This window comes from Microtus ochrogaster, chromosome X, assembly GCF_000317375.1.
Source record: "Microtus ochrogaster isolate Prairie Vole_2 chromosome X, MicOch1.0, whole genome shotgun sequence".
NCBI lineage: Eukaryota > Metazoa > Chordata > Mammalia > Rodentia > Cricetidae > Microtus > Microtus ochrogaster.
In genome coordinates this window covers 9,704,648-9,723,235 of record NC_022026.1, presented here as the reverse complement: position 1 = coordinate 9,723,235, position 18,588 = coordinate 9,704,648, and the positions used below count along the sequence as shown (strand labels likewise).

General features: G+C 43.3%; 1 protein-coding gene across 2 annotated transcripts in view; it reads right to left on the bottom strand.

Annotated features, from left to right (window-relative positions):
* Positions 1 to 18,588, bottom strand: part of Tmem255a (transmembrane protein 255A) — a 54,770-nt gene that overhangs the window by 3,185 nt on the left and 32,997 nt on the right. For both annotated transcript variants that reach the window (XM_005358444.3, XM_005358445.3), the window contains 2 exons: positions 13,023 to 13,185; positions 5,588 to 5,731 (listed from right to left, as the gene is read on the bottom strand). In XM_005358444.3, coding sequence (XP_005358501.1) covers positions 5,588 to 5,731; positions 13,023 to 13,185 — 307 coding nt within the window. The remainder of the gene's footprint in view (positions 1 to 5,587; positions 5,732 to 13,022; positions 13,186 to 18,588) is intronic.

Sequence of the window (18,588 nt, the reverse complement as noted above, 5' to 3'; positions counted from 1 at the left end):
TGGTTTTTCGAGACAGGGTTTCTCTGTGGCTTTGGAGCCTGTCCTGGAACTAGCTCTTGTAGACCAGGCTGAGCTCGAACTCACAGAGATCCACCTGCCTCTGCCTCCCGAGTGCTGGGATTAAAGGCGTGTGCCACCATCGCCCGGCAGGAAATGATTTCTGAAGGGAGGAGGGCATGGCACAGCTAGCTGTTAACAGGTCCAGTGTGGCGTCCTGTTTCCACGGGCTCAGTCTGAAGTCTTGCCTGTCGCTGAGCGAGAGATCTTGGCACAGTTAATGGATATGTTTGTGCCCATTGTTTTCAATCGAGATTTGATATGAGATGAGTGAGCATTAGCTAAGCAAGGAAACAGTCCTCATCACATAGTCAAAACTCAGTATTTAAAACTATATTAAAACAACCAGCCAATTGCCATAAGAACGATCACTTGCCTCTGTTCCCAGGCCAATGGCCACCCATAACCCTAATAGTTCTGCTCAGGAGCAGTTTTTTCTTCACTGTTCTATTCCCCAGAGCTCAGAACGGTGCTTAAAAAATAGTAAGTGCTCAATAAATGTTGGATGACTGATTGTTCCTTCAAGAGACTATATTAGGTGACCTTGGCCATGCCTTCTAAAACTAAAGTCCACTGTAGAGTCATACTAGAGGGAGGCTAAGATGAGGTCTCACATGTGGAGGGAGCTACAAGAACAGGAAGAGCTGGGAAACAAATTCAGGGTCTCAGAAAGAACAAAGCCAGTCAGAACCCGGGATAGGACTGTAGGGATTCTGGTGTAGCTGACTCCAAGAGGATGTGGTAATTTTTTTGAGATCCACTTACACTAAATTTTCTCAAGAACTCAAGTGCTGTTTCACATGGAGGTGGGGGTCACATCTTTACTTGGTCTAGCCAGAGTTTGAGTTGATCGTATCATTTTTCCATGTTTGTAGCAATCTCAGGCCGGCCCTGACATGTGGCTTCTAGTGTGTGAAACCAGTTAGTTGATGGAGTCTAATCCCCACGCCAGACCCCTATACTCCTGGGAAGGCAATGCCTAGATTTCTAGGCGCTGTAGGAGACACTGAAATACCTTCACTGCATCATGTTAGGGGTGAGGAGGGAGGCACAATCCTTCCTTCTCCCCCCTTTCCATTTTTGAGCTTAAAAATGACTGGATTACAGAACTGGGAGAACCTACAACTTGAGAGAGTGGACCAGGGAAAAACAAGATGTCCTCCTAACTCTAAACTGCCTCCTCTCTCCAAGAAGATATCATTTACTAAAACAGCCCGGTTATGTGTTGTTTAATAACAGGGTTAAGTTCTGGGAAAAAATGCATTGCTCGATCATTGAGCAACTTGTTCACTTAAGTAAGGTAATGATGGTGTCACTCCTGTCACTATCTGCCCTCACTGTGGTGAACTGTTTGTTCCCTCTAATGGGAGATAAAATAACCCCTTCCTAGGCTAGGCGTAGTGACACAGGCCCTTAATCTCAGGAAGTAGAGGCATAGGCAGGTGGATCTCTGTGAGTCAAAGGTCAGCTTGGTCTATACAAAGACTCCCACACCGGTCAAGACTCCATAGTGAGATCACATCTCAAAAAAAGAAAACACAACCAAATAAATAAACAAGTAAATAATAACCCCTTTCTTCTATGTTGTCACACTGACAAGAAAAATAAGTAATAGATCCTCCTTTTCTTTCCCTTCTCTCTTGTTGCTTTCTTCTACTAAGAATGTTTCTCTTAACCAGAGAGGAAAAGGAAACCCACAGGGCCGAGGATCTCTGTGCCTGGGCATGTATGCGGCACTCTGCCCTTCTGAATCCCACTCTGGGGATGGCAAGAGGCAGCAGGGCGGTTTTAGGTGTTCGCAGTCACAGAAGAGAAGGACAAGTCCCTGCAGTAGAGCTCAAGTCAGCTGTGTCCTGAGAGCCATTCAAAGGCTCCTGTGGGTAGCAGCTGCTGTGGGTAGCACTTGGGCACTTTGATAATGGAGCAGGTAGAACAGCCGCCTCTGAATTTTCATTTCTCAGTTTCGTCTTTGGTGAATATTAGGGGTGGGTAGCAGAGAAGAGGTGATTCTCATTTCCCTCTGAGGTCAGAATTGGAAATCCAACGGATCAATTTGAAGGTTCCTGGCAGAGCTAGGGAGCTAACTGGCTGCAGTCCTCATACCCTTGGGGGTTGGAAAGGGAAAAGGCCCACAGTACCAGTGCATAGTTTCCTAGCAACAGGCAAGCACCTTGAGAAACACTTGGCTTTGTTGCAGCTAGAGAGCTGGCTGGATGTGTTTTGGTTCCTGCTTGAGAGTTGAACTTCACTAATACTCTGAATCCCTGCACACCACAAAGTACAAGGAACATCTAAGTAGCCAGCCCACGGCTGGCCTCGTCAGCGCTGGCTTGCTGAGCTGCCCCCGAGGCCCAGGTGGCCATTTAATGTACTTAAGAAGGTAGATTACGTGCTCTAATGGTGCTAAGGAGGGCTCCACCCTTTATGAACACAGATGTCTCTCTATTCCCCACCCCTTTCCTGCCCCATGCTGTCTACATTCGCTAATATCTATGCGCATTCTGCGAATGTATGCACATCTCTCTGGGGTGGGGGCATGAACCTTTTACTCCAAAAGGTGCCCTGGCATTACCTACCAACTGACTAGTTAAGAGAAGTTGTGTCCCAAAGCGGGGAAATAAAAGCATTTGTTGATTTTTTTAAAAAGCATCGCCCCCCCCACCCCGCATTCTGCCCTGGAAAGAAAAGGCTAAGCAAACGGAAGAGGAGCAGACAAAAAGGACAGAGGAAAATGAGGAAGAAAGAGCGAAAAAGGAGAATATAGGGGAAAGTTGAGAAGGGAGGGGGAAAATAAAGACAAAGCAGAAATGGCTTCATGAGCTTCAAGGTAACCTGTACCTTTAACTCCTCTCACCCCCACAGGATTGAAGCAATCCTTTTATTAAATGGGCTCAATGTCTACTCAAGGTCACTTTAATGGCTGCAGTGAAGCATCATGTACTCTCAGGTGCCAAATAAAGAGCATAAGCACCACTGTTTGCATTTCTCATAGGCTGAGATTTTTGAGCCTAAACTCGGCAGTTCACCAAATGGACAGAAAAGGGACAAGTCTGTGAGTAAAGTAGAGGAACTAACCCAGCAGTCCAGATTGGAAAATGTGGCTGGAAACCTTCAAGGTTTTAGGTAAAACTACACTGGGTTCAATTTCGGAGCAGAAGCAGGAACTGATAATGCCCTATAGAGTTTGGTCTTAGCTGAAACTGAAGAGGTCATAGGGAAATGATTTCAAAGGGCAAGAGAAGTAGTGCTGCGGAGATGCGAAAGGAGGCTTCCTGTTTTGAAGTACAGGAAGTTCACTAGAAGTAAGGACACATTGGAATGCAAGACTGAAGTAGTCCGTTGCCCCACACCCAGGTCTCACAACTTCCTCAGGGCCAACTGACCCAAGACAAACCCTTGTCCATTTCTCACCACAAGGAACGTTTCCAAGACTTCCTAACTGGATCATTACCCAATGAAGACAGAATTTTCAGGGACTAAAACAACCCCTGTGAGGGGCTGGGGAGATGGCTTATCCAGCAAAGGCACTTGCTGTCAAGCTTGATGACCTGAATTTGACTTGGGACCCACATGGTGGAAGGGGAAAGCCAACTCACGCAAGTTGCCATCATTGCTTCACAAGTACATGAATGTGAATTCGTGCACGCACACACACACAATTAATTAACTAATTAAAACCATGAACCTTTCTCCTCATTCTTCTATTAACCTCACTAAAAAGAGAATAGAAATGATCAAATCAGAGTCACAGAGATAACCCTAGTTAGAAATGAACTAAATGAGGCTGGAGAGATGACTCAGTGGTTAAGAGCACTGGCTGCCCTTCCAGAGGACCCGAGTTCAACTCCCAGCACCCATATGGCAGCTCAGAACTTTCTATAGCTCCAGTTCCAGGTGACCTGACACCCTCACACAGGCATGCATGCAGGCAAAAACAAAAAACAAAAAACAAAAAAAAACACCAGTGCACTAAAAATAAATAAATTAGAAAGAAAAAGGAATGAACAAAATGGAGAAGTCTTTCAGACAAAGAGTCTTAAAGCATCTGACTATAATTGAGGCCATTTTAAAGCTGAGAAGAGCAAGAGGAAGCTGTGGCCTCTTTGTGGACAGGCTCACTCTTCTATAGGTTTCACTCACAGAATTGGTCTGCATTTCTGACTATTTTGTATTCATCCAGGATTACATGTGGACATTCCCCAGCCTTTTGCATGTTTTAGGTCAAGACTGGTATTTCTTTCTTTGAAATTATAAGAGAGTGTACCGTTGGGAATGAACAAGTGTTCAATGTATATACCAAGTTCTAGAGACAAAGAAGTCAAACATATCCCAAGAGCTACACCATAAGACTCTCAAGTCTTTTGATTCATGAAGAAGGATTTGAACAGAAAATGATGGTTGAATATATGCTTGAGTATCTTAAAAAGGAATTTTCTTTTAAGAGTTTGTGGTAACTGTTACACATGGGATATTACTATTCCTAGTTATAAGGTTCATCACAAGATCTAACTTCCTCAACTCAATACAATTTACTTTGATATAAAAATAAAATGGCTCATCATGGAGGCTCACATCTATATTCCCTGCATTTAAGAGGTTGAATAATAACTTATGATTCTTGTTATATACGGTTTAGAAGTGTCCCCTAAAAATCCAAGTGTTGAAGGTTTGGTCCCCAGAACTCTGAGGAGGCGAGACAACATTTACAAGCCTACATGATCTGGCCAGTCGGTCACACACAGAAGCCTCCAAAGCTGTGATCGAAAATAACCATCTCCTGTTTCCAAGCTGACTGCGATCCCGTGGGTTTTGTCATAGTGATGGAAAGCTTCCACCACAATTACTGTTAATATGTAAAGACCCACTTGGCATGGCTTTCCAGAGCGCCTCCTCACTGCACGCAGTGAAATCCTTGTGCCCTTTTTATGCTTTCATGTCTTTGCAGTTAGTCCCATCTCAGAAGAAAAGGTTGAAAATTTAAGTTTGGTAACACTACTCCTGACCTACGCAATAAGGCAACATATGGGAGAAAATTGTTGTAAAAATATTTTCTCTATGTAGTTCTAGTTAGCATGTTTGCAAAAAGCAAAGGACTTCCTCATTGGAGGTCTGAGTCATACCTTTGTGTGGCTTGGAACATGCTTAGGTCAAGCATCAGGGCTATGCCTCTCACCACGGCAAAAGTCGCTTTTGAACAGGGGTCCATTTCCCAGCCAAATTATCTTCTTAGTGTATTTAAACACAATCTGAGCAACCTGACTCCTACCCCTCCTCTGTTTTCCTCTCATTCTATTTCTTCCCTCATGCTACTCCCACTTTCTTGCGCCTTCCATCATTGCCTCCCTGCAGGTCCTTAATCTAATCACTGCTTCCTACAAGCTGATAAATTCCATTGGGGAAGAGCACCTGGGCTAATTCCTATCAATTCCAAAGGCAACGGAAAGATTCTATAAATAAGTCAGGGGCAATAACAAGGGATGGGTTACAGCAAAGGGGGCCAAGAGGATTTTTTCTCTCTCTCCAAACATACCTGAAAGTCATAAGCAGAATACGGCGGCAGATGAGGAGGGCTATGGTAGTAGGTATTGTACGATGTCACTTGGGGACGAGCATAGTAAGAAACAGTTGGGTGGGCATTTTCAACAGAGCAGTTCAGTGCCGGAACGGTAGGGTTCTGCAGAGAAACAAATTAGAAACAATATATTACATACCATCATCATTAGGTGAATGGTTAAATAAGCCATAGCACAAACATTATAGCCTATCACCCAGCTAGCGATAAGCAAAATTTATATTTAGTGATATAAATAAATATTACTGATATTTGTTTATAATAGTGATATTATAAAAATAGTGATATTCAGTGATAAATATTTATACTTGTATTTAGATAATCAAAGACCTATGTATAATGGCAGAGAAAGCTGTCCAGAATACATGGTTATTTATTTTATATGTATGAATGTTTTGCCTATATGTATGCCTATGCATCCACATGTGTGCCCGGTACCCAAGGTGGCTGGAAGAGGATGCTGGATTCCCTGGCACTGGAGTTACAGATGATTGTGAGCCACCATGTGGGTGCTGGGAATTCCGGGTCGTCTGGAGGAGCAGGGAGTCCTCTCAAGCACTGCACCATCACTCCAGCCTCTGATGTTCTTTTCCTAGCTACGATAGAGCTCAGTGGTCGAGCGTTTGCCTAGTATGTGCAGGGCCTTGGATCCAGTGCCCGGTTCTGCGGAACGAAAGGCTTACTGTGCTAAATCACTGTGCTCTAGTGTATGTTTCCAAACCTCGGTTACATATTTATATGTGTAAATGCAAAGAAATTAACCTGGAAAGATTAATAAACTGTTATTAAAAGTTACCTCTGCAGAAGGAAGTAATATTAAGAGGAAAATGGAAACTCTTCACTTTCTATTATATATGCCAATATTTTTGCAATTAATACATACTGGGTTGTTTTCCTTAAGCTTTAAATTTGTTTTAGATTTATGTATTTTATTTTATGTGTCTGAGTATTTTTGCCTGCATGTATGTTTGTGCACCACATGCACACCTGGTACCCACGGAAATCAGAAGAGGGTGTCAGATTGCCTAAAACTAGAGTTACAGGTGGTTGGTTATGAGCTACCATGTGGGTGCTGGGAAACCAACCTTGGGCCTCTGCAAGAGCAACAAGTGCTCTTAGCCACTGAGCCATCTCTCCAACCGCTCCACCTTTTAAGACAGATTTATATTTCTTTTTGTGTGTGTGTAAATGCATGCACGCATGGGCATGTGTTTGTGTGTGGACATGTGAGGGTACTGTCTGTGCTGATCAAAAGATTGCATTGGCTCCCCTGAAGCTGGAGTTACCGATGGTTGTGAACCACCACACAGGCAGTAAAACAGACCTTGGGTCTTCTGCAAGAGCAAATACCCTTGGCCTCTGAGCCAATACTGCACTCCCCATACTCCCCAACTTTTTGCTGGAAGAATCCAAATCTACGGAAATGTTGAAATCAGTTGAGTGACACTTCCATTATTTTTGCCAATAAAGCAGCGTAGGAATGATTTCTTTCTTTGCTATAACCTGCTGACAGAGTTAAAGCCACTGCCATCCATTTGTGTGGACAGTTAAGAGCTGTCTGCAAGGTGGACTTCTTCCTTCCAGGACGTCTCTATGCTACATTAACACCGAGTAGGAGCTTTCTCTGAAGCGGTGAAAACCTGTGGGTAGGTTTTGGCCCTGGCACCGGCAAGCATGTCAAGGTATTGACAGGAAAACTCTTTTCCAGACAGTTTCAGCAGAGTTCTGTTGCTCTGGTGCTTAGGTGTTCTGTGGGCCTAGAGGTGTGCAGAGCTACAAACCTCAGTCATTACAGTGTACCTCACAGTGCCTCTTCTGTGGGAGAGGCGTGAGATCTTGGCTTACTTTACAGAGGAAGATCTCGGAGAAGTGCCCTTCTTTCGCCACCAAAATTCAAAAACGACATTTCACCCCTGAGGACGTATCAGAAAATATGTTTCTTTGGTCTCCTGTCTACTAGAAAACTACCCTGCCAGCTGTTACAAAACAAAACTTTCTATCCAAATAAACCAAACCTAACCACAGGAGCGCAAGCCAACAATGTAACTCTATCTGTAACGATTTCATGTGTTCAGCAGGCCAGGGGTTCAGGATTGTGTCTGAAAGAAAGTGAGCTATTACAGAGAAAAAAGCACAGAAAAACATAAAAGGAAGATTGAGTGCCTGCCGGAAAGATGCTGATGAGTCCAGGATAGAGGGGATAGAGAAATGGGCAGGGCAGCAAAGGTGAAATGAATCGGCAGGGATGAAGCAACAGAGACGGCCAAAGACTGATCTAGCTATATTTCAGATGGGTAATAGGATTTTAAAACATGCTTGTCAGTATTCATGTGCACACATAAGAGTGTGTGTGTGTGTGTGTACATTTGTGTGTGCATGTATGTTATTTCAATTGAAACAATTCTGGAGATCAAATTGTGATTCTACTCCCCGTTACTGCTCAGTAACTTTCTGAGCTCATCAAAGCAAAGGTTACTAGGAGGCACAGGAAAAGATGAAATCAATCTTCTGTGACAAAACTGAGTCTACTGAGACAATGGTCATAGACTTTGGAAAAAATGCCACTTTCATTCTCCAAATTATTCTAAATCGGAGACACTGGTGACTCGGGAACAAAATGTACAGATGTGTTCACTTTTTAGAGAGTCATCTCAAATCCTCATATCTTTGATCAACAAACATTGCATTGGACATTTCCTTCGGTTCACTCTCAAGCGTTTATGGCTAGGGTGTGAAGATATCCTTCTTTCATTTCAGCTCTGCAACAACGCTGAAAAATAATGGCTCCTAGCCCACTGTGTTTAGGTGCTGCCAGCTCCTACCCTTCCATCAGCCAGCACCCCTGAGCCTCCCTACAGACTCCAGGGCACTGTAATAAGGGAGCAGACATGCCAGTCACCAACTACATTGGGACCTAGGCCAAGGATTTTTGTTTTGGCTCAAACATCTGTATTCTAGGACTTTCTAGATCATGTTCTCATTTTGATGACATCATCTCCTTGGTGGCCTCAAGTTCTATCCCCACTAGAATTCTTTTATTCCATGAAGCAACTATCTTTGGCCACGATCTTTCTTGTCATCTTTTCATTTCCCCCATGGGTCTTTGACAGAGCTTCCAGGCTTATGGTTTAATAACATCCAGTATTTCTCCTGCTCTCCACCCTTACTGCTAAGGAAGCTCCCAAGCAAATAGCAGGTAGCATTTGTTACAAAGTTTAAAGAAGCAGAAAGGTCGAGACAAATGTCAGTTGGGGGCAGAAGGGATGGAGTAGAAGGAGCAACACACTATCTGGGCTCCAGTCCACAATCTGCTACTTAATTCTGGGCAAACCACTTGAGCCCACTTGATCTGTTTTCCTTGTCTGTTAATTGGTTATAGCACTTAATATCTGCTCAAGGTATTGAAGGTATCTAACAAAGATCAAACAAAAGTAAATGCACAAAGGCATTTGGAAAGGGCACACGGTCACTATCAGAACCGTCAACAGACTCCCCTCTCTTCTGCGCATAACGAACAACTGACGTTCAGAGAAAGAGCTACGCATGTGAGGTTAGCTTATTTTTGACAAGAACACTAAGAGTGAAATGGGGAAACAGCAGTCTCTGAAACATATGTGCTACAGTAAATCATACATCTCTAACAGAAGAATGCTTATAAGTCACCAGCAAAAAGAAGAAAAACTTAACTGAAAAAAAAAAACAGGCAAAGCCAGGCATGGTGGCTCAAGCTTATAATCCCAGTGCTCAGTAGGCTGAGGCAGGAGGATTGTGCATTTGAGGCTAGCCTGGGCTATAGAGTAAGAGCCTATCTGAAAAAAAATGATAGATAGATATGTAGGTGGGGGGGGGGTTAAAAAAACTAAGATGGACGATTTTTTCTAAAGAAGGAATATAAATTGTCAGGCCTGACATTATTGGCTCTTCTAGAAAGGCAAGTCAAAATGACAGTGCTGTACCTACTGGAATCTTCTGTCAGCAGGGATGTAGAGAAGTTTGAATCCAAGTGACTGGAGAGATAACTCAGAGGTTAGGAGAAGTTTGAATCCTTGTATACTATTGGCAGGAATATGAGCTCTCTGATAGGAAAATAGATTGGCTCTTTCTCTGGAAGCTAAACATAAAAGCGCCATACAATCCAAAACTCCCACTTTAAGTTTATATGAAAAAAAACTGGAAATTTTTATGAATACGTTTAACAGCATTTCCCCATGGCCAAAAGGTGGGCATAAATGTCCATCAATAAATTTAAAAAGGTAAATAAAATGTGGCATGTCCATAAGGAGAAATATTATTCAGCCATTGAAAGAAACGAAGCACTGGTATATGCCAAAAGGCAGTTGCGTCTTAAGATGACGGTCCGTGGAAGGAGTCACACAGGACTTTGTGTATTATATTTGTCAAGTTGGGAGCATAGGCCCCTGCCCCTCACATCTAGCCCAGCCCCCAGGCCTGGCCTGGACTCCAAGTCCCAGCAGGCCAGGTCCTGACCCCTCCCTGGGGGTGGGGTCAGGACCACTCCCCAGGGTATTTAAGTGATCCCCAAAAGATGAACACGTGGTCTCCCTTTTTCCCTCCAGGGGGTCGGGTTCCTGCGGCTTCCCGGTTTTCCCCTCAGGGCCACCCCGAGAGCACAGATCCCCCATTAAACCTGGATATTTCTTGATTTTGCTTGTTTTGATTTGGCTTGATTGGGAATTTTTGCGTTGTCAGGGAGCTCCTAACAATATTAATCCATTTGTAGGCAACACCCAGAGGAGACGTGTCCACAATGAGAGCAGATTAGTGGTTTCTGGCGGTTCGGGACAAGAGAAGTAAGGAGTAGCTGACTTATGGCTACAGGCTTCAGGTCAAGAAAGTGTCTCTGAAGTGGACGAAGCAGAGGTGATAATCACGTGGAATTTTGAGTGTACTGAATCACCGAACTGTACACTTCAAAGAGGTTGACGCTACCATTGAGATGTCCTCCTGGAGTTTTTAAGGTGAGGGAAATCTTTGGTATGACGAGAAAGTCGAAACTTTGGAAGGGCTTAATTTCCTAGAGCACCACCTTCTAAATCTTTCCTTCTTCCCAATTTGCAGAACTTTCTTGAAGAAAGTCGTCTTTCTTAGGCACACTTTGACTGCACATCCCAATTCCTTTTGCCACCATAGAAAATTATTAAATCTTTCACTCGGAGAGGTTAATTAATACAAGGTTTTTACACCTCCGTGGCATATTAGCCAGCCTATTTAAAATGTTACTACTATCTGGGGTTGGAGAGATGGCTCAGTGGTAAAAAACATGTATTGTCTTGAAGAGGACCCGAGTTCAATTCTCTGCACCCACAACAGGCAGTTTACAGTTGCTTGTAACTCCAGCCCCAGGGGATGCCCTTAACCTCAGGCCCATGCCCACATACAGACATGCGCATATGTATACATAAATAAATAATAACAAAAATAGAAAAATAGAAATAAAATGTTACTATCTTAATTTTGAAACTCCAGCCCCAGGGGATGCCTCTAACCTCAGGCCCATGCACATATACAGACATGTGCATATGTACACATAAACAATAATAAAAAATAGAAGAACGTAAATAAAATGTTACTGTCTTAATTTTGAAAGCAGACAAGAAACAAAGGGGCAATGCCTACCTGAAAATGTGGAAGGAAAGCAAACGAATGAATCGTTAGCACCATGTCTTTGTGGGGTAAAATTAGAGGGAGGGACACCTTGCAGGTAAAGCAGCATTCATTCCATCAATGCAGGATTCCCTACCGCTCCACTAGATGGGAAAGCTTTTCCCATTCAGACAGTCCCCACCACTAGGAGACTCTTCTGGGGAAAGCATCCAAGGACAATGGCAATTCTTTTTCCCCAAAGAAACCTCAACCCAGAAACAGCTATGTCTTCTAAACGTTTCCTTGGGCCCCAGGTGACAGGAAATCTTTCTCTTCCCTAGGATGACAGCTGGGTCAAAAGGTTGCCTTACTCCTTAGTGCTTGGATTTCCCAATGTCAGAGCAGAGGGGATGAGGAATGTGTACACGGGAGATGGAGAGAAGAGGGAGCGATAGACTGCGGCCGGACAAGAAAGGATTTCTCATGACGGACCCACCAGCGGTACACCCACTCTTCCTAATCAGGTCAGTTCTGCTGGAGACGTTGTAACCAAAACTCCATTGTCACTCTTACCCTAGTTGCTTTCCATTTTCCCATCACCACCTTCTCGACTGTCTGTCTGGGGTCAGATTAGAGATTGCTATTGAGGATTCTGTTTTGAGGGGCCCTCAAAGAAGACATAAACAACCAAGGGTCTAGAATCCTTGGGTCCAAAGAAAGTCCCTTTTAGGCACAAAAGAACTCTGAAAAGCAGCAGCCAGAGAGGTGGCTCAGAGGTTAAGAGTGCCCACTGCTGTTCCTGAGGGCCCGAGTTCGAGAGCAGCTCACTCTATGTAAATAATCGGGGGGGGGGGGGGAAGAACTCCGAAAGGGATATGTGAAGCAGTGGTCCACAATCCTGCCTGTGGATCAGAATCCCCATTCATAGATGAGTTTCCATTTATACCAGCCAAATCAGAATGTCTAGAGGAAGGGCCCAAGCATGTGGATTTATTTTATTTTGTTTTGCTTTGCTTTATTTTAATACTCCAAGGGATTCTAATATGAAGCCAGGTTAATAACCATGGCTCAAAACTAACAGCTCATAATTGGTGATTAAAGTTTACCAGCATAGCAAATAAATTATTAGAAACGTTTTGAAAGCAAAAGAATAGGGCATCTACTGCTATTGGGGGAGCATGCATTATTGAGGATTCTGAGTGCTGGTGTGCGTTCGCAGTCATGCACACATGCATGGAAAACATTTCAAAGAGAGCAACAGGAATGTGGGTAGGCCGGGGTTGAAGGCAAGACCTAACAAGCAGCTTAGCCTAGGGCTGAATCTTAGGGTATAAGAAGGGAGGGGGAAGCCTATATACTTTTACTGCAGAAACTCCACTGTGGAATTCCTATAGGAGATTAACATTAATCTTGCCTACAACTAAACATAAATTCCTTTTTCTTCATTGTCTCCCAAAGACCATTAAGGAGAAAACTAACTAGGAAAGTTTCTACTGAAAGTGATAAATTGTTCGCACAAGCAGAGAGAATGGGAAGTCTGAAAAGCCCCCCTCTCACTCATTTTTCTCTCAAAATATGCTTCAAGATAACAGGAAGTTATGTTAACAAGAAATATAAACAGATTGATGGCACTTCTCGCTCCAACTTGAGATATTTGTAGGTAGTTGCATATGCTACAATCTGATTCCTCCCTTGGAATAATGGATCTCCATTGTCCCAAACATCCTAGCCTGGTTTTCCATCGCCCAACAGATGGCCCTATGAAATGGAAAGTCGCTTTCTCTCTTACCATATCCTTAAATCCTCCAAGGACCGCAGCAGTGATGATACCCAGGAACAGGCCAACGATGTTGAGGATGGTGGCAGACCAGAGTAGGTGGTACAGGTGGATGATGTCCTGGCAGCTGCTGACATCAATGTATTCATAGTACCCGCCAGTGATTTCCACCCTACTGCATGGGGAGAAGCACAGCATAGTCAGTCTCCTAGGAGCAAAACATCTTCCTCCCTTGCCAGCACCACCAGGATCTGACTACTGTGTAGCTCAGGGGAAAAAATGCCTAGAAAGGTGGGGAGGTTTTGTAAAGCATATCATTGCAGCTCACTTGGAGTGTGTAGCACAGCAATAAATATAATTGTGATTGATGTTTGCCTTTAAAAAAATGTTGCCTACTAGAGAGACGCTTGTAACCATCATTAACACTAATTCCTAAAGGACATTAATAGACACATATTATCTACCAGGCACGGTGCTTAGCATTTCCCATATGTCAGTTCAGCAAATCAGGGCTGTCCAATATTGCAACTACTAGCCATGTGTGGCTACTTATTAAGTCAAATTTATAAGTCCAAGCATTTAGTCTTCTCATGTTTCAAGTGCTTCATATTCATATGTACATAGTGGTTACTGAACAGAGTATATTATAAAGAATTTCTGTTATCACAGCAATGCCTGTCAGCATTGCAAACCCTTACAATATTCCACAAGGCAGAGAAGCGATTCTCAACCTTTGAACCAAGATCCCTTTAGAGGTCAAATGACCCTTTCACCGGGGTCGCCTAAGACCATCAGAAAACACAGATATTTACATTATGATTCATAACAGTAGCAAAATTACAGTTATGAAAGAGCACCAAAAATGATTTTATGGTTGGGGGTCCATAGCACATGAGGAACTGGATTCAAGGTTTGGTGGCAGCATCAGGAAAGCTGGGAACCACTGAGGTAGATGCCCTTACACTTCCACTTTTCAAAGGACGGAAGTGAAGCCCAGGGAGGGTAAGGAACTTGGTCAAGTTGTAAGTGGTGCTGAAGTCTGATGGAGGCTTCAAAGACTTCATTGTCTCCCCTTTCAAAACCAACCACCCAAAAGTCTAATGTGCTAATACACTACTAAAACTGAGATGTACCACAAAACTTAGACTATCATCTCCTTGGAGAGGTCTTCCCCGGCTACCTTGTCTAACGATGCCCACACTCAGCCTAGTTACTCTGAGTCACATTATTTGGTACAGACTGATTCGTACTCTCTATCCAAATACATATATGGAAGATGTAAACCCCGCAGGTTCTGCATCTACAAATTCAACCAGCCAAAAATTAAAAATTAAAAACGTGGGTCAGTACTGAACATATACAGACCATTGGCTGTCGTTATTCCATAAATAATACAGTATAATACCTCTTATCCTGACATTTACGTTGGATTAGGAATTACAAGTAAGCTAAAGGTGATTTAAAATATATAAAAAGTTGTGTGTAGGTTGTGTAGGTTATAATACTCATGTTATATAAAGAACTTCCGCATCTACAGATCTTATCAGTAGGGGAGAGGGAGCTAGAAGCAAACACCTCCTTCATGCCAAGGGATTAGTGGCAAGATAAACTCACCGGTTTACTAAGCTAAACTTGGGTTGAATAATTTATTTCGTCTATCTCTGCTTTTTCTGGGGTGAATAGATATTTGTTCAAATCTCAGGGGGAAAAATCCATAAAACTGCCATGCATGACACACATCCTGTGCTGTATAAATACCCAATAAAGGAATTAAATGGAAATTCCTGCCCTTCTGGATATTGCAAAGCAGTCAGCATGAAGCATGGTGCTTAAAATTAAACATACAATAAAATGCCCTGGCATCTGAAGAGTATTATATGAGACTTCCATGTAATTGCAATACCAAGAATGAAAAACAAACAAAGCAAAATCAAGGATTAATCTCCACAATTCATGCAAGAATGACTTTTTAAGTTTGTGAATAAATTTAACTTAGGATCCTTTAAAAAACAATTTCTCTGAGGAATTGAAATCAGTGTGCTTACAGGGTAGACGACATCAGAACCATCGATGTATTTAACGTGTATTGCCTGTGTGTATCAATTATATTCTTTGTGTGTGGTTATGAATGTGTGTGCAAGCTTACAGAATGCTCCAGACGGCATTGGATCCCCCCAAACTGGAGCTATAGGCAGAAGACAAGACCTTGGTTTCTGAAGCATCCATGTGAGGCAGCTCACAACTGCCTGGAACTCTAGTTAACCACTGGGCTGTGCCTCTAGCCCCTCATAGTAGAATTTTAAGAGTATTTGAATTTATCTGAACTTGAATTGAAATTTCAGTATTTTTAAGAACTTATCTGAAGAGCCCATTCATAAGCATACCTTGAGTGTCTCCTATCTGTTGGCACTGGTGGTGGGGAAGGAGAGTATACATATTACTTATTACCCCCAAAAGATGCAAAAGTACAGGTTCAATCTTTTTGAAAAGGGCAGGTATGTGTCTGAGTGCAGAATTGTAGGGACATGTCAATGGCTTCAGAGTTATCTTCTGACATCCTCCCAATTATCCTTGTCTGTCTCCTAGGCTACTTCATATAAGTGAGCCGTACACACAGGAAGGCAGCACACCCTAGCACACTCTGGAGTCAGGCTTCATTAGAATCCTGACTGAAGTTTATTTGCTGCCTGATGAAAACAGTTTGACCTTCTCTGAGGCCTGGGAGATATAATTAAAACGTGGATGACAGGGCCTGGTAGATGGCTTGGTGGATAAAAGGCTTGCCTTGTAAGCTTTATGACCTGAGTTATATCCTCAGAACCCACGTTTTAAAAGCCAGATGTGGTGGCATCTTTAATCCCAGTACTCCTATGGCAAGATGAAAAGTAGAGCCAGAATTGGCTGGAAGCTTTTGGACCAGCTAGCAGAGGCAGGAACAAGAGAGGAGACTCTGCCTTATTAGGATGGAAAGTGAGGACTGACCCCTGAGTGTTGCCCTCTAAAAGCGCGCACACACCCACACACACACACACATCCAAAAAGCAACACACAACAAGCAGAAAGAATTTTTTCCTTCTGAGAGCCCCAGTCTGGAAACGTAATTCGGACCTTTGAACCACGTGTTTAAAGACACTAATGTTTTAAGTGCACATGCCTCAACATGGAGCTGTGAGTTTTAAGAGTATATATTAATTTGCGACTTGATGCATAGCACTTGCCTAGCATGTACAAGTCCCCTGGTTCCATCTTTGGCACCTCACAAAAGAAAAAGTAGTCAATTTTCTAGAGTATAATTGGTTTCAATTTGAGTGGGTTTGGCAGCTATTTAATTTTTTAAAAACTGAATCATGAAGCAAAAGAAAGTTAATGCTTAATTATAGTATGGAGTTTAGCAAATTAATATGGTTTCTTCTATTTGAGAGCCATGATTTCATTTGGTCCACTTTCTGGGAAAAAAAAATTTACCCTAAAATTGTATCTTTTGCCTTCCTATTGTTCTCACCCTTGGGCAGCCCTGCCAGACGCCATCCATACTTGATTAATCTTACTGCAATCTGAGTTAAAAATGGAACACATACTCTAGCTAGGCTGCAAATTCTTAGGGGGCCCAGACAGGGATTGCTGGGAGCTTTCTCAAAACCTTTACTCAGGTTTTTCCCTTCTAGAAGGTACTGTCTTCAGTTCCCGGCCTGTCTAAATCCCCCTTTGACTCAAAGCTTCAACGGGGCCTTCTCAAGGACTCCACTGCCCACTCAGTAGATTTTCCCACGAACACCCACAGCCTGAGACAGTCTTTTCTTTGTAGCTTGTCGGTTATGAGTTTTTCATCTAAGCTAATATATACCGAGAGGCTGCTCCATGCTGAATAGTGTACTATAACCAAGCCACCTTGACTGTCTCTGTTAAACTTGTGACCTGTTGGAAGCGAGGGCCATCTCTTACATCTTTTCATCCCTTGTGCTGTCTAGAACAGCTAGAAATATGAAAGACCACAGATGAACACACAGCGCACGAGGAACTGAATGCAAAGCCCGGTGGCTGCATCAATCATGAGCGTGCTCATCGGATGTGCGCTTGCTTTCCCTTGGACTCCACTCCCCGGCTGGGCCTAAAGAAGCAGACAACCCGTGTTCAAAGGACACAAGTGGCAGCCGATTTGGGGGAAAGCAAGAAGGCATCTTTCTGTTCTTAAATAAGAGAAAGCGTGGCAATTTATCTTCTTACCCCTCCCATCTTATCTCTCCATCCCTCCCCTTCTCTATCTCTTTTTGTCTCCTCTCCTCCCCCTAACTCCGCCTCTCTCTCATCCACCCTATTTTTTAAATCCCTTTCTTGTCAACTGAGTTTCTAAAGAACACAACAGCGCCTGCCACATAGTGGGAATGTCATCAAGGTTAGTTAAAGGAAATGAGGCATGGAAGTAAGCTGGCCTCTACCACTGTGTTCCCAGCTGAGGCAGTGCACAAACCACTCCATTTCCTTTAGGTTACACACTGAAAACCAGCGATATTGACTTGACCTCTCCAAAGATGAGTGAACAGGTGGAAGGAAGACATACCCTGCAAGGCCACTGCAGAGAAGCTGTGTCCTAGAGAAAGCCACCTTCCTGCACAAGGCTAAGTGGAATAATCTATGTTTGGTATTAAACCTCACCACCCATGACGTCAGTGAAGGTCTGTGGGTTCGAGGGGACAGTAGACACTCTGTTTCTGCAGTACTGTACAAATGACTGCCTGATGTTTTTGTTCCCACTTTTTTTTTCTTGGCCTCCTTTCCAGGAAATGGACTGGAGGAGCTGGCAATTGATTAAAAATAGGCTTCGTGTGAGGAAAACAAATACGCATTCGGCAAAATTAAAGTCTCCAAGCCTCAGAATGCTGCTTGCTGACTATATTTAGGCCTTGAATTTAACTCTCATTGGCTCTCACTGAAAAAAAAAAAAACCTGGGTCAAGGAAAAGCTTTCCCTTCTTTTCAAGTCTGTCCCCTATTTAGTCTTATAGGTGTTTTCTGAACTAAGGGAAGTGCAAGCAAGTCCTGTTTTACTGGTTTTGCCCTTGGGATCCTGGCCACACAGAACTTGGGAAAGGGCACTGAGAGATGCTTGGGTCTGCCTTCTAGATACAGGGTAGATTAAAGCTTGAAGCTCTTTAGGAACGGCATGACCCATGTCAGCTGCTTCATCTAATATTTTCTTTTCCTGGTGAAAAGGAAGGCTGTGCTTTGTTTTGGAGTGGGGATTTCTGGGGGGGATGGGTTTTTTTTTTTTGAGACAGGGTTTCTCTTTGGTTTTTTTTCTGGCTGACCTGAAACTCACTCTGTAGACCAGGCTGGCCTCAAACCCACAGACATCCACCTGCCTCTGCTTCCTGAGTGCTGGGATTAAAGGCGTGCGCCACCACCACCACTGTGTCACCACGCTGGTCTCTCCATTTTCCTCAGTTCTTTCTCTAGTGATGGCTGTGCTGGAGGCAGGGGACATGGATGAAATGGAATCATATCCCTTGCCCTTTGGAGGTTCAGTTTAGTACAAGTTCTTAACAAACTGCTTTCTTAAAAACAACACTGGTGCCGGGTGG